Source organism: Solanum pennellii, chromosome 10 (genome assembly GCF_001406875.1).
Source record: "Solanum pennellii chromosome 10, SPENNV200".
NCBI lineage: Eukaryota > Viridiplantae > Streptophyta > Magnoliopsida > Solanales > Solanaceae > Solanum > Solanum pennellii.
This window is the reverse complement of record NC_028646.1, coordinates 75227183-75252510: the sequence shown is the minus strand read 5'-3', so window position 1 is coordinate 75252510 and position 25328 is coordinate 75227183. Positions and strand designations below refer to the sequence as shown.

General features: G+C 32.1%; 3 protein-coding genes across 4 annotated transcripts; 1 reads left to right on the top strand and 2 right to left on the bottom strand.

Annotated features, from left to right (window-relative positions):
- Positions 1-81: 81 nt before the first annotated feature.
- Positions 82-6496, bottom strand: LOC107002205 (vacuolar-sorting receptor 1-like). 2 transcript variants are annotated; one of them, XM_015200130.2, is made up of 12 exons: positions 5896-6496; positions 4387-5079; positions 3559-3647; positions 3379-3448; positions 3205-3288; positions 2766-2842; positions 2575-2656; positions 2386-2468; positions 1990-2056; positions 1253-1381; positions 945-1057; positions 82-376 (listed from the first exon to the last, which is right to left on the bottom strand). In XM_015200130.2, the coding sequence occupies exons 1-12, from the start codon at positions 6188-6190 to the stop codon at positions 278-280; spliced, it is 1881 nt and encodes a 626-aa protein (XP_015055616.1). In that variant the 5' UTR covers positions 6191-6496; the 3' UTR covers positions 82-277. The 2 variants fall into 2 exon arrangements, with proteins under 2 accessions (XP_015055616.1, XP_015055620.1); XM_015200134.2 differs by having other exon boundaries at positions 945-1051; positions 5896-6494.
- A 3467-nt stretch (positions 6497-9963) lies between these two features.
- On the bottom strand, positions 9964-17438 carry LOC107031960 (transmembrane protein 87B-like). Its single transcript, XM_015233483.2, has 5 exons — positions 17117-17438; positions 12357-13290; positions 11816-11911; positions 10942-11078; positions 9964-10333 (listed from the first exon to the last, which is right to left on the bottom strand). Exons 1-5 carry the CDS (start codon positions 17329-17331, stop codon positions 10153-10155), a joined length of 1563 nt encoding a protein of 520 aa, XP_015088969.1. The 5' UTR covers positions 17332-17438; the 3' UTR covers positions 9964-10152.
- A 3328-nt stretch (positions 17439-20766) lies between these two features.
- LOC107032288 lies at positions 20767-22640 on the top strand. The gene is made up of 2 exons (XM_015233877.2): positions 20767-21132; positions 21904-22640. The coding sequence occupies exons 1-2, from the start codon at positions 20962-20964 to the stop codon at positions 22411-22413; spliced, it is 681 nt and encodes a 226-aa protein (XP_015089363.1). The 5' UTR covers positions 20767-20961; the 3' UTR covers positions 22414-22640.
- Positions 22641-25328: the final 2688 nt, after the last annotated feature.

The window sequence follows — 25328 nt, the reverse complement described above, 5'->3', positions numbered from 1 at the left end:
TAAACATATAATCAGTGTTTGGTTAAACACATAAAAATTAATTTTACTATTTACGGACATTACCAGTGGTGACACAGTTTGTTCGAGTGAAAGAAGATACGGAAAATTTCCCCTATCATAATTGGGAGTTTATGTGTATACTGTTATGACAAACATATACATAAATAGAACCTCGCTGAACAGTGAGAGTTTACACTAGAATGACACAAGCATAAAGAACTGGAAAAAGAGCTGATCGCGATATCACTTGATGTTGCGTTCTATCAATGGAATATTATCAGACGTTTCCGTGGGATATGTGATTAGGCACCTCTCCCTGATTATCCAAAGGCATGTACTGTGCCATGATCGCACGGATCTCTGAATCCATGTATCTCTGCATATACAAAGGTTTTCAGATTTTATATACATCACGAAAGTTTAAAAATAACATCAAATACATGTTTCATGATTAGAATTGCATCAAAAGCAATGGCCGCGTATCTGTTGCAGAGCACAGGATGAGACCAGAATGAACTTGTACGACCTTTTCCTATGTGGAACAAATAGGTAAATACTCACCCTTCTCATCACCTACTGAAGAGCTTTCATCATTTTGAGCAAAAACAAAATAGATTACTTATTAAGGGATATTAGCTGCAATAGGGGGACTCGAATGATTAGATTTTCACATTTCAAGCTATTACGAATCTTTGAGAAGATGTGAAGTTGTTTATATTCGAGAATCCAAATCATAGGTGATTCTGGCATTTGCAGTATTGTATGTCTTTTCTGGAAGGCCATTTTCTTTCCACAACACTTTGAAGAGTTCATTTATGAATAACTGCGGTAACCTAACTCACATTACTGCTAGATTTCCAATTTCTGCTGTTGTGTACCCAAAGCCTAATGTCGCAAGTGACAAAAAAATGATAAAATAAGAACATATATAACAAAAAACATACCCGGATCCTATACTTGTACACGGCATATGCTCCAGCTCCTGCAACTGCCAAACCCAAGATGATAACCCAAACAAGACCCCAGCTAAATGCTGCTTTTCCATCATTGCCTGCAGCTTTTGAAAATTATTTACAGATTAAAATACAACAGATTTTTTGAAATCACAGTAGCTCAAAGCTGCTCGTGAAATTCAATTTCTGTTATAGATAAAAGCATCTAAATGAGCATCACAACCATCATATAAACATTTAACTAGCTTCATCCATGTCTAAACATATATTAGCAACATGTATGAGAACTTAAAATTTACCTATACAAGTGTCATGTTCTTGCATGTACAATAAATTGCCGCTGCAACTGCATTGATAACCACCCCAGGTATTCTTGCATTTACAATCTGGACACTGGCATGCCAGCCTTTCTTTGCATTCATCAATATCTGAAAAAGAGGAAACAGTACAATTAAAAAACTTTGGATCTCATCAAATTATTGTTCATATTGGGACTCCTGTTAGACTGGATATGTAAATTAACAAATCAACAAAAGCTTTTAACATGTAAACCAAATATATGCCTTTTCACCAAAATAATCCTTTTAAATAAAACAGGTGAGAATTCCGCAGGTCTTTTCATTCACTCTCTTCTTATAAAGAAGAAACTTCTTTTATCAAATGCCGTCCCAACAGGTCATGTCACTAAGAAAAGAACTCCAATAGTTCCAAAACAAAGAAAGGTAATGTGACACATAAAATGGTACAGAGGGAGTACAAAATAACGAGCAAGGTTATTCCTATTTATACATCTCTATGGGGATATATACAGGATAATGTTTTTCTAGGACAGAGAAACGGAGAATAAGATGACGTTTCTACAAAGAAGAAGAGCACGGAAAATTTCTTGTTGCAAACAAAGACAACAAAGATCTGAATCTTCAAGTAGATGAGAGTAAAAGAAGATTTTAATAGCTGAAAACTGTGAGTTATAATAATGGTAACAACATCAGCAAATTTCGAAAAATGAAATTATAGAGTAACAGATTCACTATACCTTCACAAAGATGCACTCCATCTCCTTTGAACCCTGGTGGACATTTACAACCCTTTGTGTGGTCATCCTGACAAGATAGGGATAAAACATTTAATGTCCTTGTTCACTGAATTAAATTGAGACGGTATGGGGTAAATCAAAGAGAAATAACTAAAGTTAAATCACTTAAGATAGAACCTGTGAGGGCCAGAAAAAGAGGGGGTAATTCAAAGAAGAAAAAACTAATTTTATAGCATCAATTCACACACAAAAAAAAAAAAACATTTCATGTTTCAGCCTGCTGCTTCAATAAACCAGATGATATGGAGGAGGTAAGCACCCCCATAAAAAAAAGGGGTAACGCCGGAGAGTAAAGTTCAAGTTGAAGGTAATTATGCTTGAATGGAGCCTTCTTACTATGCAGGCAGAATATGTCCTTCCATCCTTGGTTCCCTTCCAACAACCTCCGTTGTTTAATCCACAGCGTAATGCTCCAGATGCTGTCACACAAAAACCGCAAAAGATTAAACCTCTGAAAAAATGCTCATATGCATCACAGCGGAGACTTTATGTGACCAAGATTTTGAACATAAGAGTCTTAAGTACCTTCACAGTGAGAATAACCATCACCAACAAATTTTACTCCCTGAACCGTCGGGCACTCACAGACTTTCCCACGGAATGTATCCTGGACCATAATAATGTACGTCATAGGAAAATTAGCTAGCACTAAATTTGACATAAAGATGCACAATAATGCTATCATATCAGTAGTCAACAGACAAATGACTGAATACCCGGCATGCAGTAATGTTGGCAGCTTTGTCCTGCCAGCACCCACCATTGGACTCTAAGCACTCATTTGTTTGTATATCTGAGAAATGAAAAACAACTTGTGAATACCACCACATCGGAGATCATAGAGATTGTGTACTATCCTGAAGCCTATTTTGACCAAAAAATATTGTTTTGATATAATAACTAAGTAAGTTTTGTGTATCAACAAATCACAAGTTCAAATATGTCAGATAAAGCTAGAGCAAGATCTGTCAGCACTGGTTGGTGGTTTTCGAGTCTGAATTACAGAAAAATTCGGGATCCTTAGATATAAAAAATAAATAAGTATGATTCCCCAGTTTATGAAAATGATCAATTGGATAGACAGGGTCTGCAAGAATGACAATTGGTACATTTATGATGTCGTCAAAGATCAAGAAATGATCAAAGATTACTGACCATCGGTTAAGCAAATTGCAGGCTCAGTTGTCTCCTCGAAACCTGAACAAATGGCCTTCAGAACAGCTCCCTTGTCCAACTTGCCTACAAGGTAGATAACACAAAAAGTCAAGAATCTCTATTATTTAGACTAGGCACCCTCTCACAGTCTCACTTGAATACTTTGAGTTATACCTCTGTACTGCCTATTGTTTATCACAAGAGTTGGCAAGATAGTCACATCTCCACGAGAGTTCTTCCCAATCTGAATGCAGCAATGCCAAAGTAACAATTAAGTTCAAGAAGTCTTTCAGAAACAATAAAAGTCAAGAAGGTCAGGGAAAGAGCTTCCCCATCATTTGCTTTTTGACACACCTGAGCTTCTTGTTCAGCCTTTAGAATAGGGTTATCAGCATCCGCTTCAGGATCTCCAACACATTTATCTATCTGTTTTACATCAAAACCTATTGTGTCCATTCCGGGAAAAAATAACAAGGTTAACAGTTGGACAAAATCTCGAGTTCACAAAGAACAAGGCCAATTAATTAGTGCTCTACCATATAATTAACAAACAATATATAAAAATCATACAAGGTCTATTCCTTAAGCTTTAAAAGAAAAGGTGAATGACACTTTCAGACATTTGAACTAAATGAAAGATCTAAATGCATCAGTACAATAAGAGCACAACAACCCAAGTGGGAAAACAATCATGTGTTATCAGGAAGTCTGACTATATCTGAGCTCGTCTTCAGACTGTTGTAAATCAAACCATCTAAACAAGACATAAATATAATGCTGAAAAGTATTCTTTGTGTAATAGAACAGTTATAACTAAGAGACTGAGCCTTAGACAGACTAAAATAGAAGATATTATAATCCACAAAAAATAACAATTTAGTAAAGTTAGCCTCAGATGGTGGACCAGGGAGTTGGACTATACATAAGAGGCTAAGACCCCGTGCTCACTGCTCATGGACAAGGATGTGAAGACAGAAATACTACCAAAATACAGTAAGCAACAGTAATTACTAATCATCACCACTATGTTACAAGGAAAAGATGAATCGCAGTTAGCACATTGAACCATTAACATCAAACGTATATATTTTTCTAACACCAAATGCATATTTACACTGGAAAAAATGTGCATGAGCTGAAATTTGTTAAAGGAAACATCAAAAACGAGAAACTCCAACCTACCAAGGGATGTGATTACTTGATCTGCACACTCCTTATCGTACTTCTTCTCCTTCATTGGACACCGGATTCCAAAGTCAGTGACGTAGTCCCACCACAACCAGGGCTTCCCGCTATCATTGGCAACCTTATAAAAGCAAGCTTGGCGCAGATTTTGTAAAACAACATCCTTCCCATCATAACCTTTGCTGAAGTCTTGCTCAGGATCTGGAGCACAGTATCTCCCATGGTTGATGCACTGAGACTTGCATTGCTTGCTCAAAATAAATGCCTCAGGACAATACCAAGTTATGTAATGGGGACTGAATTGTGTATACCCCTTCTGCTCAAGTATCTGGGCAGCCCCTTTGAAGTTTTTGACAAACTCTCTCTGGCTTTCACACTTAGGACCACACTCATCATTACTGTTGGTCCAAAACTCGTACTCAACTCTTTCATCAGGATGCGGAAGAGCCTCTCTCCAATCCAGGTTTATGTTAACCATCTCCCCTTTAGATAGTTGCTTCTTGATGCTATCCCCAAGCGATTGACTAATTAGAGCTGACGGAATAGTTATATTTTGCAGATAATCTGCCTTTGCATCCTCTTCCTCAGGAGTGTCCATGGTAATCAAAGGTTCATTGCGATCATCAGCAACAAGAATAGCAGCAGCTCCAGCCTTTTGAGCATTCCAAGCCTTAAGTGTGAAATAGCAGTCTGACAGTGAAGCAGTATACACAGAAGGAAAAGGAGACACATGTTAGATACATACACAGTTTTAACAAGCTCTACTTTGGCCATCCATCACAAGTTACCCAGTCTTAAATACTTATTAACAACAGGCGGAGCATTTGTGGAAGTTTGAACTTGAAACAGATACAACATATAGATTAATTAGCAAAACCAGGCACATAAAAAACAAACATGGATGACATTTCCTCAGGTTCACTGGAAGAGCCAAAAGCAAGTGCATGCTTGTTACAAGAAGACTACAAAACATTGCCAACTTCAAAAGGCATCAGAATAATCTGAACTGTGCTCCTTACATCAATGATTTCCAATTCTAGAAATTACCGATGAAGGAATAATTTCTCCTGTTCAACATATAAACACTGTGCTACTGCATCTTCAATATATTCAAAGATTGACAACAGAAAGTAGAAATTTAAATAGGCATACTAATAGGAAGAGTCCAATGTTTTCCAGGAGAATTTCAAGTCTTTTATTCTGTGTTAGAGAATTGAACTCGGTGTCCGATTAAGTGCAGATTTATAGAATCTAATTTCCTCGAAAGCAATCTAGTATGGGAATGAAATGGCTATATATATAGAGAGCCCATTGAAGCATAGTTAAATGACATTAACAAACCTGAAATCTGATTACACAATTTATAGACAAAAAAAAAATTAAGATAATCTATATAATCCACACCACCAAACAGATGAAGTACATCCTCAGTATGAACTCAAACAAACATCACTAAACCAAGCTCTACTAAGTCAATTCAAAGTGCAGCAAAGATTGAACCTTTACCTCCTCTATCGACAAGGACGAAAACAGGCATACCACCAGCCTTAGTTTTGAATGAAATATCAGAATCTGCAAAATCCTTGCAGGACTTCTGATTAGCTTTAGGGTACATAACAATACCAACCATAGTTCCTCCATATTGTGGAACCCCAAAATTCCCAATTGCACACTCATACACATCTTTGATCGAGTCTGGAGAAGTTACCCTCAAGCTATTCTTTTCCACCACAAATCTACCCAAACAAGACCCAATTACAAGAAACCAAACACACACTAAAAACCCTAGCTTTTCCTTCATCTTTAGCTCTAGATAGAGAAATATAACAATTACCCAGATCAAGAAAAGTCAAAATTAAGACCTAGAAGCTATCAAACCTAGAAAATTCACATAAAGGTCGGATCTTTACAGAATATAGATCATACCCAGATCATATATTGGTGATCTAAGCCTATAAGAACAACTTTTAGGCGACTCTATGTAATCTTTGTGTAAACAAAAAAGAACCTTAACAAAGAAGAAAAAAGAAACAGAAAACTAATCGAAAGCTACAGATTCAACGTGTCAACTGTGTTGAAGTGATGAAATTGTTTTTTTTATACATAAACATAGATTTTTGTGGGATCTTTTTTTTTTTTGTATTGTATATTAATAGAAATACTTAAAGTTATTATCTTTTTTTTCTTCCTATTTTTGGGGTTTTTACCTACCACAAAGTCATTTTGGGTTGTTAATCAAAGACCTCGTAGATCTAATTTAATATTTTTAGTATAAAAATCAAGTAATTTATTTTACACGTAAAAAATATGAAGGTCGAAAGATATAATTGTATAAAAGATTAATAAATAGGAGTGTTTTATTTGTTGCCTTGACTAATTATTGCAAAATTATGCTTATTAAGTAGTTTGTTATTTTTGGACTTTAAGTGACTTTATGATTTTTGTATAATTTATGATGTTTTTGTTATTATATATCTATAGTCTAGTTTACCTATATTATGTCTTTTATTGAATTATTTTATTTTGAATTAGAGGTCTATTTAAAATAGTAATTTTATATCACTTACACAGTAAAAATGAAATCATCGTATAACATTTTATCTTGTTATACGTTCATTATATGTGATTGCATAAAATATATTTGTATTGTTATTAAAAGGTCAAGTGAAATAAAGTAGACAAAATACAGCTCTCACGAGCTACGTAAAGTTATACTGTATATAAATATACATTTATCATGTTACGTTTTCCGAAAGTTAATTTATTTAATTTTTAAAATTAAATTAGATCATATTAATTTAATATTTTAAATAAAAAAATTAAATATTTTAAAATTATATAAAAAATATTATAAGTTACAATATTTTACGTATTAATATGATAAATATATCTTAAAATTTTAATAATTTACTTCTAAAAATAAAAATTATGATAAATAATATCGGGTTGCAGGAGTAATTGTGAATGGTCTTTCAAGAATGTTGAAAGAGTTTAAACGCATTCAACTTTACATTAAGAATTAGATACTTTAATTTGTTGTTATTGTTATTGCTATTATATTATAATGTAAGGTAATAAATAAATATGTGAAACTCGATAAAAATAATAATAAAAATTATAGGATCTTCCTTACTAAATTAAAATATTATTTGTGTCTACTAATTAAAGAAGATGATGAGGACATATATGGCGGCTTTTAGTGCCTTTGGGACCAAATGATGAAGTGGCACTCTATGAGGTGGTTCATCCAATAGGCGTAACCCACGTGTATTATCCAAAAAAATTATTTTAATTTTTAACTTTTATTATATTAATAAAAATAACTAATGATTATTTTAAAAAAATATACTAATAAAAATTGGGGCCAAGGAAGGAAAAATGTGAAGAAAATTACATTGGAAGTAAAGATGAAAGTTTATGTAATCAATCAATTTGGTTAATATGATTTTCTAAAATATTAATTTATGGTTCAAACCCAAGAATATATATATATATATATATATATATAATTAATGTATCACACTTGTTTCTAAATACACCTAAATCATTGATAAGTTTAACTTACATCCATTAAACTTATGAGCTTTAAATTAATGTAATTTTTTTCTTTTTTAATTACTTGTCTACTTTTGAATTAATATATCTATCAAAAAAACTATAATTAATATAGTCTATTCATTATTTTACCCCTATTAATTATGAAGTGCATGAATTAAAAATTTATTTTCAAAAAGTTCTATCTTTTGCAAAGTAATTAATTAAAGGTATAATAAATAAAAATATTTTATCCTTTCTTGATTTATCAAAATAAATATATACTTATGAACCACTAAATAAACGAAAAATAAACTAATAATTAGAGACAAAAAGAATATAAAATATCAGTAAAAGATAAATATTTCGTTTTCTTTTAACTTTAACTTCATATATAATTGGAGTGTACACTTGGATTAAGACTTCTAATTTGTTAATTTTAGAAAAATTATTTCATTAATGTCGAGGGAGAGATAGTTATCCAACTTCCTATAAATAATTATCTTAAATTTACTTATTAATTTATCAAATAAAGACAAATTACTTTATTTTTAAAATTTTATTTCTATAAATATTAAGACAAATCTTTATTTACATAGTATTTTTGAAAGTTGTCCAAAAAAGAATACATTTAATAATATCAAAAGATACTAATGAAACCGAAATTTGTGGTAGGTGGGCAACTGTATGGATAAAGTATAAACTACTTTTAAACGTGTGTTATTCCAAAGCCACGTGCATAAGATGTTTTACTTGTCAAACATCATTATATTTTCGTAATCGTTTGATCATGCGATATCATATTATAAAATTATAGATGAAATTATTTGTCGCAGAGTTTAGAAGAGGAAAAGGAAAAAGCGAGCAAGATTATCGACTATCTCGGTGAATGCAATAACAATCGGTTGCTCACGCAACAGAGTGCTTTGCCCTGCTGCTATTCGCTGCAGAAGCACTCAAGGGATTCATGTTTGGATGTCGAGGTTAGGGAACTCTATCCGATCCATGCAGCAAATCTATTTGTGGTGGAATAAAGTCAATAAATAAAGAAAAAAAAAATACATAAAATATAGAAAATTATTGACTTTATTTGCTCCGATACAAGAGACCGGTTCCGAATCAATGGGTGTCATCAACTTTCACCTGTGAGGAGTAGGCAGTGTTTGTATAAGTAGTTTCACGTTGATAGCATCCCATGATTTTATATCATGAAATCACATTCACATTCTCTAAAAATAACGATTTGAAAAATTTCAAATATAGAAATTGATCCATAAATTTATATTTTGTTAAAACAATTTCACATATATATCTACTAACCATTTTTTTATACGTAAATAAAAGAAATTATCATATTATATTACCTTTTAAAATATATTATTTTTACCAACATAAAAATCATTGTTACTTCATATTTGGTAATTAAAAATTGATAAAAAAGACAAATTAATTTGGTAAATATAAATAAAAACGAAAGGAGTAAGTATTTTTTTCTGGTGATATCATATCGCATGATAACTAAACAAGCCCTAATTTATAACCAGAATTTTCGAATTTGAATCACTTTCGAATACAATATTGTTTTTGTCACAGAGCATTTGACCTTTCAATATGAAACATTCATTTGGATTTTCTTAACTTAAACTCTGGCGTGAATATTGGACGTTAAATAACGACGAATAAACACCTAACAAAGTCTATTTAAACTTGACCTCATCTCACAAGTACTTACTCCAGCTTTAAATATGTGTGTACCTAGACACCGCAGCTCATTTGCACTGCATCGTTAAATATGTGTACCTAGACACCACAACTCATTTGCACTGCATCAATTGAATACTCCAAGTTAAAAAATGATCATCTAACCAGCTCCAAAATTTATGTTATATTACTATCAGATGTTCATAAGACACGGTGAAAACAAATTCGGAGTGTTCAGCTAACGGTTGAGGTTTATAGGAGTACACTCTCAAAGTTGGAGTATTTACTTGTCAGTTAAGGTCAGTCCCACCACAACTGAATGCTTAGATGAAGGAAAAAGAAGAAAAAGGGTCAATGGCACCTGAATATATACAACATAGGATACATTTCATTATGTACAAGTTTGAACTACATCAGTCACAACATGTTTGACATCCCTCTAGGCTCTAGCGCTAATTTCATACATGTAATACAAATGATGTAAGAGCATCATGCATAAAGTACTAGCCGATTACCGCAGGAATGACACTACTCGCGCTTGTCCTCCTCAAGATCATCTCTTTGATCAGTTACAAGATCGGTTGAAACAGATGCTTTCTTTTCTTTCCTTTCGAGCTTGGTCCCCGAGTCACTAATTACTCTCACTCCAGTCGTGAGAGAGATGGCTTCTTCATCATAATCATCGACAGTCTCACCAGAATATGCATATCTAAAGTCAGCAAGCAAAAACAGTTTTAGCAGATAATTTCCGATAACTTGGTTGCAGAACTGTACTTAATCAACCATGACTCGGCTATTCCTGCTACACAAGTAGGAGCTATATTGTTTCTTCACTGACGAAAAGCCAGAAAAGCTGGCGAATAGAATCAGAATCTCAATACTGGAGAAGCTCCATAAACCTATTTATTACAAACATATATTGCAGGACTTGTGACCACAGTAGTTATTATTCTTCTGTGCTTTTTTTCATTCATAGATTGCGCTTTTTAGAAGAGTAAGCACAATGACATTTTAAATTGCTTTCATCTTTCTATTGCTCATTTTATCATCCGTGGTATGTCCCTTTTATTACCTGTCATCCCTTGGAACATTCTATTCCACAAAAGATTATTCACACACTGACAATTACACAATTCTGTTAAGTACAATACCCATTAAGAATCTTGAAAAGTGAATAGCCCATATCAAAGGTTACCAATGATAAATTGAGAATGACATAAACTAGGTTGACTAGTGTAAACACCAACTACAAACAATTTTGTCAAACCATTTCATAGAAAGGCTAATAAAGTAGAAAGCTCAGTTTACAACATGTACCTGGTTGGGTTACTTGAAGGAGCCCAGAGAATACATACTACTACCAACAACGAAAAGGCAAGCAAACTCCAGAAAGCTGGAATGATCCAGGAAATTCGCCATAGCTCACTTAATGGGTCACTTGCATTGAAGTACAGCTGAACCAGAATTAGATGAGTTAGATGAAAGCAGCATTAATCTTGCATGCATGTCAGCATTAGTCTGACATCTCTTCCTCATCTTGTCAAACGTAGGATGAAAAATGATAGGAAGTGTCATAAGGGCATTTCGATTTCCATTCTCTACCCACAATTACTACTTAGTATGTTCTTCCCAAATTCTATCAACTTAATCTCACAGTATCCAATATTTAAATTACCAAAAATACCTATGAACAACGCGTGCGAGAGAGAGATTTAAGTGAAGCCAAAATAAGTAAAAGAACATGTATATACGTTCTCACTATAAACTATCATCACAAGTTACAAACTAGATTACCTCATATAATATATTCACCTGCCTTCTTGCTATGCAAGTTCTGTTTTCTTACCATACCCACATCTTTAACAAGTACAAAAATTCCAAATGTCGCATATATTCACCTTAAATTTTTTCCACCTTCATTTTCACCAAGAGACGCTACTCTTATGGGTATCATGGAACTTACCGTCACTAATTAGAAGAGGGATCTCTTTTTTCTCATTGAGTGCTATTTCTGATCTAATGTACTACTAAAGCGATCAATAAGCTTTTTCCACCTAAGAGCGATTGCAGAATGCAGAGAGTCATACCTTCTCCCTTAACACCAATATCAATAGGAGAGGGATCTCACAGATAAACCACATTTCATGTATTTGGACACCATTCTTGTATTCAGAACTTGAAACTACATTACCTCATAGCCAACCCAAGCAATGGAAATCAGCACAAAAATTGCAAGGGAATTGGTAAACTTTCTATAAAGATCAAGTTTTGCCATGCTTTTCCGCATCTGCAGTTGAGAGTGAAAATGATCAATAATTGCATGAGTAAATACACAAACTACAATAATAAGGTAAATATGTCTCATGTTAAAATTTATTAAGTAAATCAGTAATATCAAGAAGGTTGTTTGCTCTCTTTTCTTCTATTATCGTTACCCTTTTCTCTTTAGCCAAGAAGTAAATTATATGTTTGCACATCAACATTATGACGAAATCAACAAATAAGGAAAGAATGAACACACACACACACATAATATATAATTACATATATTTAAGGAAAATATAAAAAATAATATATATTTACATATTTGCAGATACATTTATACATAGAAATTTTTGGATCCCGCTAAAATTGGTTCATGTAAATGAAACTGAGTGCTAATGCACTTGCTTTTTTCCACAGTTCGCTAAGATCCTATAAGCAATGGAATCATCATTTTACTCCAAATTTACCTGTAATTTTTCCAATGTCTTGGATAATGATGAGAATATCCACAAAATAAATGATGCGTCCAAGAAAACAACAGGCAGCACCAAATATATCTTGGTTTTCCTTGAGAAGTCATTGATGCTTCCCAAATGCTCCACAAGTTCAAGTGCCTCCGTAGCAATAAAATACATAAGGGCTAACAGAAACACTTTTGAGGTTACACCACCAAGAGTAGGTCGCACAACACCATAGCCCATCGAAACGACTAAAAGAAGAACACGCGACAACGTCTTTTTTACAGCAGTCATTGTAACTGCCCATATCGTAATTACCATAGGCCTACTTCCAGTGGAATTAAGATTTGCATATTCAAAATACCAAAGAGCCATTTCAGACATGCCAAGGGCAATAACAGCAGTAATCTGGTAATGTAGCTGTATGACATCCTTCCAGAACTGGACAAACCTTAGAAACCAAAATACACCAAGTACAAGATAGGCTAAAGAAGCAAGTCCGTAGAAGGTCATCAATGGTACCATTCTCCCTGGTAAATAGCCATCTGGATTTTTCCATACTGTTCTGCCTCTGATTATTGTTCCCTTAAGTTCTGGGTCACAAAACATGTAATAAAGATAATACATGCCAGTACTGTTTATTTCAACTGTTGTGGGAAGCATATTTGCCTCCTGATTCTTTCCTTCAAAAAACGTCTGAATACGTAGTGGCCAAAGTGGGCTGTCTTGGTTGTGCTGAATTATAACCTCTCCGACAGTGCAGAACTTCTCTTGAGCAAGTTTTGGAGTACAACACAGAGCATTAGACTTTGCAAAAGCATCTCCGATCCTGTCTCTGTCTCTGACTTCAAGAATGATAGTTTCAATCAACCCAGTTCGACTCTGCATTTCATTTTTCGCATTAGCAGACTCCCTCGTCCTCAAAAAAACAACATCTTCAAATCTGCAGTGTCGAGCTCAAGTGTGAGTTCGCAATCTCAAGGTTCATAGAAGAAAATTGAAAATAAACGGACAGAATGAATATGCTAGTTAATGAGAATCTCAAACTAAAATTACTACCCAGCTAAGAAGCAAGATCTAAAAAGGCTGTTAAAGAAATCATTTAACTTAGAAAATATTTTAAACAAAACAGAGTAGCTCAGTCATCACAAGAATGTGTTTCTTGAGAACAGAAATGAAGAAACTTAACTAAGAAAAAGATGATAGTTTCCACAATTTGTTTGAAGAGGAACTTTTCTTTTAATCTGGCTTTTTAACAAGTTTCATACTTATCAAGTGCATCAGAAATACTGTAACTTCCCTACCTTTTCTTATTTCCTTCTTAACAAAATGGATAAGGAAAGAGATAGAGCAAGCAGAGCCAAAAAAAAAATGTCATAGTTTTGAAACCTTGAAATAAAAATTACCAAGTTCAGTTTACATTAAATACCGCTAAAGCAGCAAGACAGTATCAAGCACATGCATAGTCAAGCAACGGATACTTGTTGATGTATGCTTGTGTGATGATCCATTCATCTAGCAGCAGAGATCTAAAGCTGAGAGTATGAAATAAAACAAACTAACTTCACCTTAAGGACTCTAGGGTAGAGGCAATGATAATAATGCCAAAGTAATTTATCACCAGCTTCAAACGAAAAATAACAAAACTTCCAACTCGTCCCAGCCCCATTATACTATTATTTTGAAGTTTCCTCGAGCTTTAACCATTAGCTAACAGAACTTATGCCACAAATCAAAAACCAAAAAGAAAAGAGGGTGTGGAAGGGGGTAAATAAAGGGAAAATGGCACTTGCTAACAAACCAAGTCAATCCCTATTTCACCAATTACTAAAAACAGATCAAAGGATATCAAACATCTGGCTCCTGTGTGTACCATCCACTATTAGAAGTTCCCTACAGTGAGACTCTTTTCCTTTTTAACACAAAATGTAAACCAACTCCCATCAAGTTTTTTATTTATATCAGGAGAGGACTCATCTTTGTTGCATTGCAGGGACTTACAACCATGGACTGTTGCATTCCCATTGTTATGAAGCAATTACGAGTTGGAGATTGGAGAGGACCAGCAAATGGAAGGCAACATAGAAAACTTCACCATCTTGCCTCTTTTGGAGTATATGGAACGAACATAATAGAAGATTGCTTCATAATACTGAAAAAGATACAAGAATTTAAAAAACATTTTTATTTCACTTGTATGTTTGGTTTCAGGAGAAAATGTCATGTTGTGTTAATAGTTGATCAAATATGGTGCAAGACAATGTATGACTCAAGCAGGGTCACAGACACATATTGTACTTTTTTCGATACCTACTGGTTCTTATTAATGAAAAACTTCCTTTTTTGAAAAATTATTAATGGAACTTTTTGACATTATAAAAACTAGTTTTTCATTTATATTGCAGATTGACATTACTCTGTGATCCTTTCTCCAGCCTCAGAATGTTACTAGTAAGGAGTCAAATGAAACAGCTAGGTGCAATTATCAGGTTTTGAGCATCCTACACTTCTACTTGATTACAGGTTCGCACAGCCAATTTCAGCATCGACATATTAGACAATCCACCTGAGAGTCTCTAGACTACTTGTCTGTGTTTCAAGATGGCTATTCTGGATAACCGTTTAATTACAAAGATACATTGAAGCAAGAGAACAATATACATGCTACTTAATTTACAAATTTCATTTTCACAAAGTCAAATTTTAAGAGAAAGTTTCATCTATTACTATTATGGATCCATACTGTAAATGTACATATTGCACTAGAATCATACTCTTCTTTATCACAATCCTCTGCTAACACCAAAGATAGTTTAGAAACTGATCTAATACGAACAACTTTTAGTCAATAAGATGGACATATTTCTTAATGATTGTCTCTATGAAATATATTCATGGGGTAAACACTTGAAGCTTCAGCAAGTGCACTCTACTTATGTGAAAGGGTGGAACAGGTTTCCTTGCAAGTGATAAAACTATCAACTGTCAAACACTGAATAGGCGTTTGGACATTATTTGGTTGAGATTTGAAAAAAGTAGTATTTGAAATTGAAGTGGAAAGAGGATTTTCGGAAGTTGAAGTTGTGTTTGGACATGAAAACAGAGTTGAACTTATGTTAGTGAAACTTGAAACTCCTAAAACCTGTTTTTCAAACTTCAGATTCTATGTTTCGGGTTTGAAGTTGAAACAATGAGTCAATTTGATTGACAATTTTGGAACCAAAATCTATGGCCAAAATCCAAGTATGTTCAATGCTATGTCAGCATCTGCATGACATTCAAGACAGGGGGCAAATTTGAACCACGACAGAAGTCTGCACAGCTAATGCTGCTTCTACCAGATTGTTTATCAAGTTGCTGATTAGATGCCATTGATGATATCTGATTACATCAATAAGCAAGTTACTCTCTGCTATATCTCGGTACATAATCAGGTAGCACTTCTTATCCAAAAAAAAGGAAAGAAAAAAACATAATCAGGTCACACTTGGTCCAAAACTTACATAAGATTATAGGCACAGTCTAAAGAATATCTGTCTTTGTTGCAGCATAAGAATCAACATGACTATAATAGCATCTTTTAGTTTTACCATAATTTGTAAAAAGTTTTCAAGACAGAGAAGATCCAACATGGGATGATCAGGAACATAGTCAGGAAAGAGCAATAGGAAGGCAGCTCAAGGTAACTCTATTTTCGATTCCCATCACATTAATGTCATCCTTGTCCCCACCATTGAGAAGTTAAACCATAACCGAATACTATTTTTCCAGAAGGGGATAAGTCAAATGAAGATAGATACCCCTGAGATCTTGAAATTTAAGTGTCAATAGCCAAGTTATTCTTAAAAATCTGAAAGAAGGAGAATTAGAAATCAAAATCAATGAAGTTTCATACATTTTGGACATGACTCCACAGTTTAAAACCCCATTTACTCCTTTTTCGACTCCACCCATGTAAAGCAACCAAACAAAACTACTACAACAACAAACCTCAATTCCAAGCAAGTTGAGGTTGGCTTAGAGGTGGAAAAAGTAGCCCATGAAATCATGACCCACCCAACCCGCTCAAGTTTGCGTGGATCAATCACCCGTAAATTAATTAATTTAGCCCATTTTGACCCGCCTATCCTACCAGCTTGTCAAAATATCTTTTAAAAAATATGTCTATTGTTTGATATGCATGTTAGATACAGTATAAAGAGAACTTCAACAAATTATTAAACACAAACAAGCAAATAAATTAGAACTTAGTAAGAACTAGATGACCCGATTCAGCTCAAGTAACTTTTGGGAAGGTCATTGTTAACTCAACCCATTTACATCCACCCAAACTCAGCTCAAACCTTCCATTTGATACCCCTCGATCATCCATATGAATTCTCACTACCAATACAATCAGTATTCAACATACATGTACCAATTTTATGCTGATAATCAACGTATCGCAACCCTCCTCCTTCATCCACTTGTGCAGGATTAGGACTGTCAATGTGAGAACTGAGCACCACACTGGACAGATCACAGTAATCGAACAACTACCTTCATTTAATCTCTACTAATACTAAAACATACTGCATGCATACTCTAACAAGATGGTAAATATTAGGTAAAAGCATAAAGCTTGATCCATCACTCACCAATCAATCAACTTACTGAAAATATGAATTCTATACCCATTCTATTCTATCCAAGCTGATTTCACTAAAATTCGTGATAAAACAATTTATTTTCTGAAAGCGCGTGTGTATGAGATAGAGCGCGTGAGCTACCTGATAAACGATTTTCCTTCAAGAGGTTTGTCTGGAGAAGCATTTGATGACGATTTCGGAGCATAGAGACCTTCAGTTCCCCCATGGAAGAAGAAAGCATTGGACTTTGGAATAAATTGCTCATCTTTGTACTCGTGAATTGAAGCTGACACGTTTCTGAAAAAGTTGAAAGTAAAGAAAATCAGAACTAGTACGTCGGAAGTAATACGTTTCATCGCTAACCTCGCCGTGATTCGCCGTGTACGGAGGAGCAAAAGGTGGTTGGTCCCGTGATAGTAGAGTTAAGTAGAAGCAGAGAAACTAAAACAGACATGGAACCTACTAGAGTCATTTAACTCCCACTTACGGTGTCGTTTTCAAGAGAACATTTGTTCTTAGTATTATTTGTATTTATTTTTAGGTATAAATTGTATAGAATGACAAACTAATAATATGAAATAAATATAGTAGTCATTCTTTGATTTTTTTGTGTTTCACAGCAAACTGTTTGACAATTTCTCTCTTCCTCATATTCTCGCTCGCCTCTCTCCCTCTGTCGCTCGCTTCCTGTCGTCGCCTCTCTCGCTTTATACAATAGAATTGTACAAATTGTGTTTTCAATTGTATAAAGCGAGAGAAAATTGTATAAACACATGCAAATACATATATCTTCGTTCTATACACTTATAATTATGCAATACAAATATTTTCCTCCCCAAGTCTCTTTTGTCTTTCTCGTTTTATACATATTCAAATTGTATATAATTTCTTTCTTTTTCGTTTTCTACAAATTCAAATTATATATAGTTTCTCTCTTTCTCGTTTTATACAATTCAGTTCTGTCTTTCTCGCTTTCTCGTTTTATACAATTCAAATTGAATATAATTTCTCTCTTTCTCGTTTTATATAATTAGCTTCAATTGTATATGTATAGCGAATTATACATATATAAGTTTATTATGAAGTGCAATTATGCAAATTTGCTATAACATACCAATATAAATTTTTGATTACTATATGTGAAAATTTTTTTATGACCGAAAAACGTAACCTCAACGTTTTGTGTGTGCACATAGTAAAACATTAAAAAAAAAATTAATCAAATATCTAATCAAACTGCAAACATAGCTTAATTTATCAAGTTAACACATTTAAGAAAATTGAGTAAATCGATTGATATGGTTATCATCACACAACTACGTCGCATAGGATGAAACCAAGAATATAATTAAGATTTTAAGAACCAAAGATAAAAATAAGATTTTAAGTTTAACAAATTTGATCTTTTACTTTATTTATTATAAATTTAGATATTTACACTTATTCAGTGAAATTTTTAATAATAAATACAAATATGAACCATAATTTTTAAATTCTATCAAATTAGACTTGTCTATTCAGAAAAAAGAATATTACTTTTAATAAATTCCTAAGACAATTAAATTCATAAGAAGGGTATAACATCAAATTTCTAAAGATGTGATTGTCACAATTCAACTCAAAGAGTTTCATAAATAAATTTTACTCCCACTTTTTCTACCTAGCTAGACTCTTTGGCTAGTTTAAGCTATGATTTGATTTAACATTTGTTAAAGTAAGGGGGAAAAAGTAGAAGAAAGAATAACTCAGAAAATAATTTATATTCTATTTTATAATTTATTAAATTCAAAATATCCCCGATTAGAGACTATTTTTAAAATAAATAGGTTAGAGACTATTTTTAAAATAAATAGGAAGTGCTTCTCTTTTTAATGAATCTCACGTGATACAGATGAGAATTAATAGAGAACGCAAAATGAATAACGAATATCGAATTAAAAAAATAAAAGAGAAAAGTTATTCTAAAATTTGAAACAATACACGTTTAGAGAACAAAACAAGGTGGTGCTAATTAAGTTGTGTAATTAATTTTCTTGGTAGAAAATTTAGTCTTTCTCACAAAAAAAAAACTTTAATTTGGGGAAACATATCAATATATATAATTTGATTTTATTAATATGACCGAAATATATAAAATTACTATACGGATTATGTAATTATATTTTAACTATATAAAGAATCTGTTGGTTACTTTATAAACTAGATCACTCAAAGACAATGAACTAAAAGTATCTCATTAATTTGACACTTTTCTTTGTTGTCATCATACACAAATATGCACTTTAATTTGATTTTATCTGATATTTACGTTCTACAATTTTAAATGTGCACAAATAAACACTTAAATTAGTATGAAACTGAATAAATAGATTATCATCCTATTTTTTATGTCTTATGTAGTGTTGTATGTGTATTATGCCATATAACTTGTTTAATTTCATACAAGTTTAAGTATCTAATTATCCATATTCAAAATTAAAAGACGTAAATATCAGCTGAAATCAAATTAAAAAAAAGACATATTTATGTATTGTACTTTTCTTGTTTGTTGCCTTATTGATGGAGCCCTTACCCTCTACTTTTCCACTTGGGGAAAACTTGTTACCATAATCTATATTTGACATTTTTCCTCCATGAAACTATATAAACACCCTTCTCTCACTAGCTTCCAATCCTAGGTGCTACCTTTAAAGTATATCAATGGAACTTCTTTTTTGCTTTTAAAGAAAGTATCAATGATCCAATGTCAACTACTTTTTAGTGCTAATAAGAAGTTCATACTTTCTTTCATGCAAATTGAAGTACATAATTCTATATGTATATTACTTTATTCTTATCTTGTGGTGAGGGGAAAAAAGGAAAGAAAAAGAGAAAAGTAGAAGAATTTGTCCACTTTCTTCGTATTTAATAGATAAGTATTCTTTCTAAATTATGATCGAATTTTCAGCAACACATTAATTTAATTAGGATCTTATTATCTTTGTCGAATTCATTTTTTTCTGTAATTTCATGCACCTTTTCTGTTGACTTGTGGCGCACTTTCTATGTCACGTCAACTTTTGGAATATGCTTTTTTCATTTTAAAATAATTTAGAAGGTAATAAGATCTAAATAACTTAGAAAGATACTTATATATTATCTCTATTTCTTATTAAGTAATATTGCACTATGCATGTCTTATTGTTTTGATGAATTATATCATTTCATATCGATTCATAGTGTCACACATTAGTGATATAAAGAAATACACTTATAATATTACAAAGAAAAAAGTACGGGATAAAATTATTATGAAAAAGATAGGATAATTAAATGATAAAAAGTTATCAAATAATAAGTAAGCAAGACAAAGGAAAAAAAAAGGTAATCACGTGATTACACATCAAAGCAATTATTATATAAAATATGTTTTATTTAAATAATTAATACAATGAATATTAAAACACGTTACAATAAAATTGAAACGAATTATTATGACCCTCTAAATAAGTTGTTAGGTGGTAACTTGTGTGATCATAACATGTAAGACACATTTTATTCACCTAACTAATTATATTTCAATACTTCACTTTTCTTTGGCTTAATTAAGCAAGCACGTGTGGAACTTTGATTTGAATTCGTAATTTTCATTTTGATATAATGTTGGAGTGTATGATCATTATATATAAATTTAATTAAAATAATTATTGTTATTTTATTATTCTCCCATCATACATACATATATATATATATTGTCCATTGTGATTTGTGTGTATTTCCACTATAGGCATCCCCCACCTAAATTTTGGCAAAAGTTGGAAATAGTGCATACATTTTTTTTATTTTTTGGTAGTTGCTAATGACATATAACTCCACTTATCTCAACACATCCCATCCATCTTTCTACAAGCAAATTAAATATTATATCTATGTGTTGAGACCAATCTCAAAAGCTCAAAAATAATAAAAACACCAAACAAATTATTAAAACTCTCTCTATTGAATTCATGGCTAGTGATGCCATTAGTTACTTGGACACCATATTAGTTCCTTTAAGTCTTTTCATCACAATTGGTTATCATGTCTATCTTTGGCATCACTTGAAGCATAAGCCTTCTCACACAACTATTGGTATGAACATGCTTAAGAGGAGATCTTGGCTGCGTGAGCTCAATCAAGCAAGTTATTCTTCCCTTTCATTCTTTTGTTTTATATTTACGACTCGAGTCAGGATTTCTAATTTACGATACTCTTTGATCACAATTTTTTTTTTGACATAAGAGAGGTTTGGATAGATTATTCATACCTACTGATTGATTTTTTTAAAAAAATAAATAAATATAGTGTTTGAGTCAAAATTATTGAGTTCTATTAAACTCGTGATTACGCCTGATTTAAATCAAAGTCGGAGTCACTATATTTTGTTTATTGGTTCTTGATCATAATATTTTTTTTTTTTTGCATATTTTAGTGGATAGATTGTTCATTTATTATTTATACATATTAAATGATTTTTTTTAAAATTTAAATATAAGATTTGAGTTAAAGTTATTGAGTTCTATCAAACTCGTAATTACCTTTGTGGCTTCACCTTTGATTCAATAATAGGCGGGGTCAGGATTTTTCGTTTATTGGTTCTTGGTTCACAATTCCTTTAGCTGAGTGAGTTATTCATACATATTACATGAATTTTTTTGGTTCACAATTCCTTTAGCTGAGTGAGTTATTCATACATATTACATGAATTTTTAACACGACTATAAAATTTGAGCCAAAGATACTGAATGTTACCAAACTTGTAATTTACTATTGTGGCTCCGCCCTTGATTCTGATGATCAAACATAGATCTAGCTAGGGTTAGTATTGGTTTGATATTATGTATTTTGAATTTATTGACTCTAGATGTTTGACTTCGCGTTTTTTTTTCTCTTTTTTTTATGTGTTATAGGGAAGTGAAAAGAAAGGGACATTGGCTGTACAAAGTTTACGAAATGCATTAATGGAGACAATACTAACAGCTACAATCACAATTCTCATAACATTAGCAATGGCTGCATTAACAAACAACACATTAAAAGTTAACAACTTATTTACTAGTGCTTTTTTTGGGTCACAAAAAGGGAAAACAATTGTATTAAAATATGGATCAGCAACAATTTTCTTGGTGGCTAGTTTCTTGTGTAGCTCAATGGCACTTGGTTTCTTAATAGATGCTAATTTCTTGGTTAATGCCTTAGGGGAATTTTCTATAAATCCAACACATACAGAGACCATATTTGAAAGAGGATTTACATTGGCTTTTGTTGGTGACAGAGTACTCTGTATGACATTTCCTCTTTTGTTTTGGATGCTTGGTCCTGTTCCTGTGGTTGTCTCTTCAATAGCATTGGTTTGGGGTTTACGCGAACGCGATTTTGCTGGAAATTTATCAAGAACTATGAATAAGGCTTGTACTTAGCTTGAGGGAGAGTGTTGAAACATGGATTGAAGTAATTATGTATGATAAAGTTAAACTCGAGTTATAATATGCTAAGTTAAATATTTGTGTGAATTATTGGGGTTAGGGTGGGGGGTTATGTATCTTGTACTTGAAGGGGAAAAGGACTTTGTTTAGTAGTGTATGTTGATCTCATGATATATATTGGTTTTGTTGAAATATAGTTTGAGATAATTATATATTGTCGATATATATGAAAGTTAAACTCGTGTTAGAATAAGTTAAAGTATTGTGTGAATTTGTGGGGTTAGGGTTGGGGATGGGGATTATGCATCTTGTGTTAATTTTTTTTGGAGTTCTAAGCTTGAAAGTTTGCAATCATAATGTATATTCATTTTACTTGTTATGTATTTTCATTTTACTTGTCATATATTTTATTTATACGAATTTTAAAAAAAGTTATATGTTTGAGCTATCATATTCTTATTTTTTATTTCCTTTAACAAAGTGAAATATTGGGGTATGATACATTCCCTAAGAAAGATATTTAAAGACAAAAAATAAAGTATAATTTTCATTATACTTTTTTATTATATCTATCCAAACTATTCTCAGAAAAGTATAAAATAATTAAAGAATCTATTGAACTTTAAACAATTCACTTATTTTGAACTATGAAACAGATCTCAATGATTAACTTAATATGAACTAAGGGGTATCTTTATTCATTTAACATGTTATCTATTTGCAGTAAAAAAAAGAGAGAGAGAGTTGTCTAAGCAACCATATTATATGTGCTTTTCTTAGGTTTTTGTGCTAATTACTCGATGTTTATGATTTTTAAGAATAATTATTAGAGATAACATATAAGTATCTTTAGACTATGGTCGAAATCTCATAGACGCACCTTAACTAAACTAAGTAACTATACCCCCCTCCTTCCCCCTCCCTCGAACCTTTTATTTTTGTAATTTTATACACCTTTTGGCTTACGTGACATCCAAATAAATCTCACACGCTTCAATTGTGTGGTGTCACAGGATGTGCCATGTAAGTCAAACATGTATAAAATTACCAAAAAAAATGAGTTCAAGGGATAACTGGAACTTAGTTTAGTTAAGCTACGTCTTTGAGATTCCGATCATAGTCTGAATGTGTACTTGTGCCTTATCCCTAATTATTATTATTGACTAGGGCAAAATGAGAAGAATATATTAAATTATATCTTGATTTTTCTAAAATAACATCTATTTAATAAAGAACGACAAGTAAAATAATCTCAAAGGAAATACAATTTATGATATTAGTTATAACTATTATAAAATAAAACCTAGATATAGCGTGTGTTTAATACAAATGGAAAATATTTTGAAGAAAATTGTCACAACGCAAAATTTCATTAGGCTGTGAGGATTTGATACGGTAGTAATTTTCCCTAATTTTTATTACTTAATTAAGGCAGATTTATTAATAATTTCATTTAAATATAATTATTAGTTTGGTGTGAACATTATGTGTGCAAAATATTATCCAATCTGAAATTATTAATTAATATTATATGTTGTCACCTTAATATTGTCATCATATTTACATGTACTGCCTGCCAAGAAAAATGTCAACTTCTGTTTAGCATTAATTATAATTGATTGTTGTTTAATTAGTCATTATTAGTGCAAGTTGTATACTTTCTCCATCCATTTATTAAATCTTAGGAAAATAAATAAATTTCAAAGGTTAGACCATTTACCAATGTTTGCAATACATACATATGAATGGAGATGTGTTCTTCTAATAAAAAAAAATATTTTCTGTGCAGATGCATTGCGCGTGTATTTGATGTTAATAAGTAAAATTTGTTTCAAAATTACATTAACATTATATTAGAAATCAACTTGAGTAAATAAGAATTTTTCGGAGCAAAACCAATTATTCATCTCCATCTCTAAACAACAATTAGTAGTGCAAGACGAGTCGTTGGCCCTATGATCAGACGACCCTGATGAGAATGTCGCTCTCATTAGATCATCATCAGACGGTTGAAAATAACCAGACCTGCTTGATGGTTGACTTTGATCAACATTTGGGTAGAAACAATTCAAAGAGATCTTGGATGAAATGAGTTAACATAAGGTTGGTAATAATTATTTGTGTTGGAATTGAAACTCAATAACATTGAAGAATCCTCATTTTTTGAAGATTCAAAGAGTATTTGGGAAATTGATGGATAAATTTTGCATGTGTGATGACCATGGTATGTGATACTAAACCTTGATGGATTTTCTTGAATTTTTTGCACTTGTTTAGTTGCTTCACATCCTTGATCAAATTTATAAGTGCATCTATAATAATTCCTGCATATATCAATCAATTATGTAAAAAAAAGTGTCAATCACAATTTTAATGTATTTATTGGAAAAAAAAAATTAACCTTGGATGTGGAAAATTGAGGATTTCTTTTTGGCCATATTTTCTCCAAACATGGTCATCATCCACCAAAGTTGAAACTTCTTTTATGGTTGTAGCTGAAATTTTTCTGTACATAATATTAGTAAATTGTGTTATATACCATTCTTACTAATGATAATTATTAATCCTCCCTCGTCCGCAATTCACGTGAAATAGTTTGAATCGACATAGACTTTAAGAAAATATAATGAAGGTATTTTAAAAGTTTGGTCTTAAAGCATGTCATAGCATATTGGGGTTATAAAATTTTTCATTTATCATAAAATCTGATCAAGTATGAAGTTGATTTTATCCAAATTTAGGAGTGTATTATTACTATTAGAAAAATCTGGATATTTTGTCTGGACTAACTCATACGCATATTCCACAAAATATTTATCATAAGTAATAGATATCAACTAAGTCTGTCCAACAAGTGGTTGAGGGGAAAACTATGAATTTTCGAACGAAAAGTCCATTGAAAATCAGGG

What these genes read in the sequence shown, in the direction of transcription:
- LOC107002205 (XM_015200130.2), bottom strand. Translation starts at nt 6,190, where the DNA reads ATGAAGGAAAAGCTAGGGTTTTTAGTGTGTGTTTGGTTTCTTGTAATT. An exon ending in AGGCTGAACAAGAAGCTCAG is followed by an intron (nt 3,449 to 3,558) that starts GTGTGTCAAAAA and finishes TGCTGCATTCAG; the next exon opens with ATTGGGAAGAACTCTCGTGG. An exon ending in AAACAATAGGCAGTACAGAG is followed by an intron (nt 3,289 to 3,378) that starts GTATAACTCAAA and finishes TCTACCTTGTAG; the next exon opens with GCAAGTTGGACAAGGGAGCT.
- LOC107031960 (XM_015233483.2), bottom strand. Translation starts at nt 17,331, where the DNA reads ATGAAACGTATTACTTCCGACGTACTAGTTCTGATTTTCTTTACTTTC. An exon ending in GAAGGAAAATCGTTTATCAG is followed by an intron (nt 13,291 to 17,116) that starts GTAGCTCACGCG and finishes TCGACACTGCAG; the next exon opens with ATTTGAAGATGTTGTTTTTT. An exon ending in TTGCTTGGGTTGGCTATGAG is followed by an intron (nt 11,079 to 11,815) that starts GTAATGTAGTTT and finishes ATTCTGGTTCAG; the next exon opens with CTGTACTTCAATGCAAGTGA.
- LOC107032288 (XM_015233877.2), top strand. Translation starts at nt 20,962, where the DNA reads ATGGCTAGTGATGCCATTAGTTACTTGGACACCATATTAGTTCCTTTA. An exon ending in GGCTGCGTGAGCTCAATCAA is followed by an intron (nt 21,133 to 21,903) that starts GCAAGTTATTCT and finishes TATGTGTTATAG; the next exon opens with GGAAGTGAAAAGAAAGGGAC.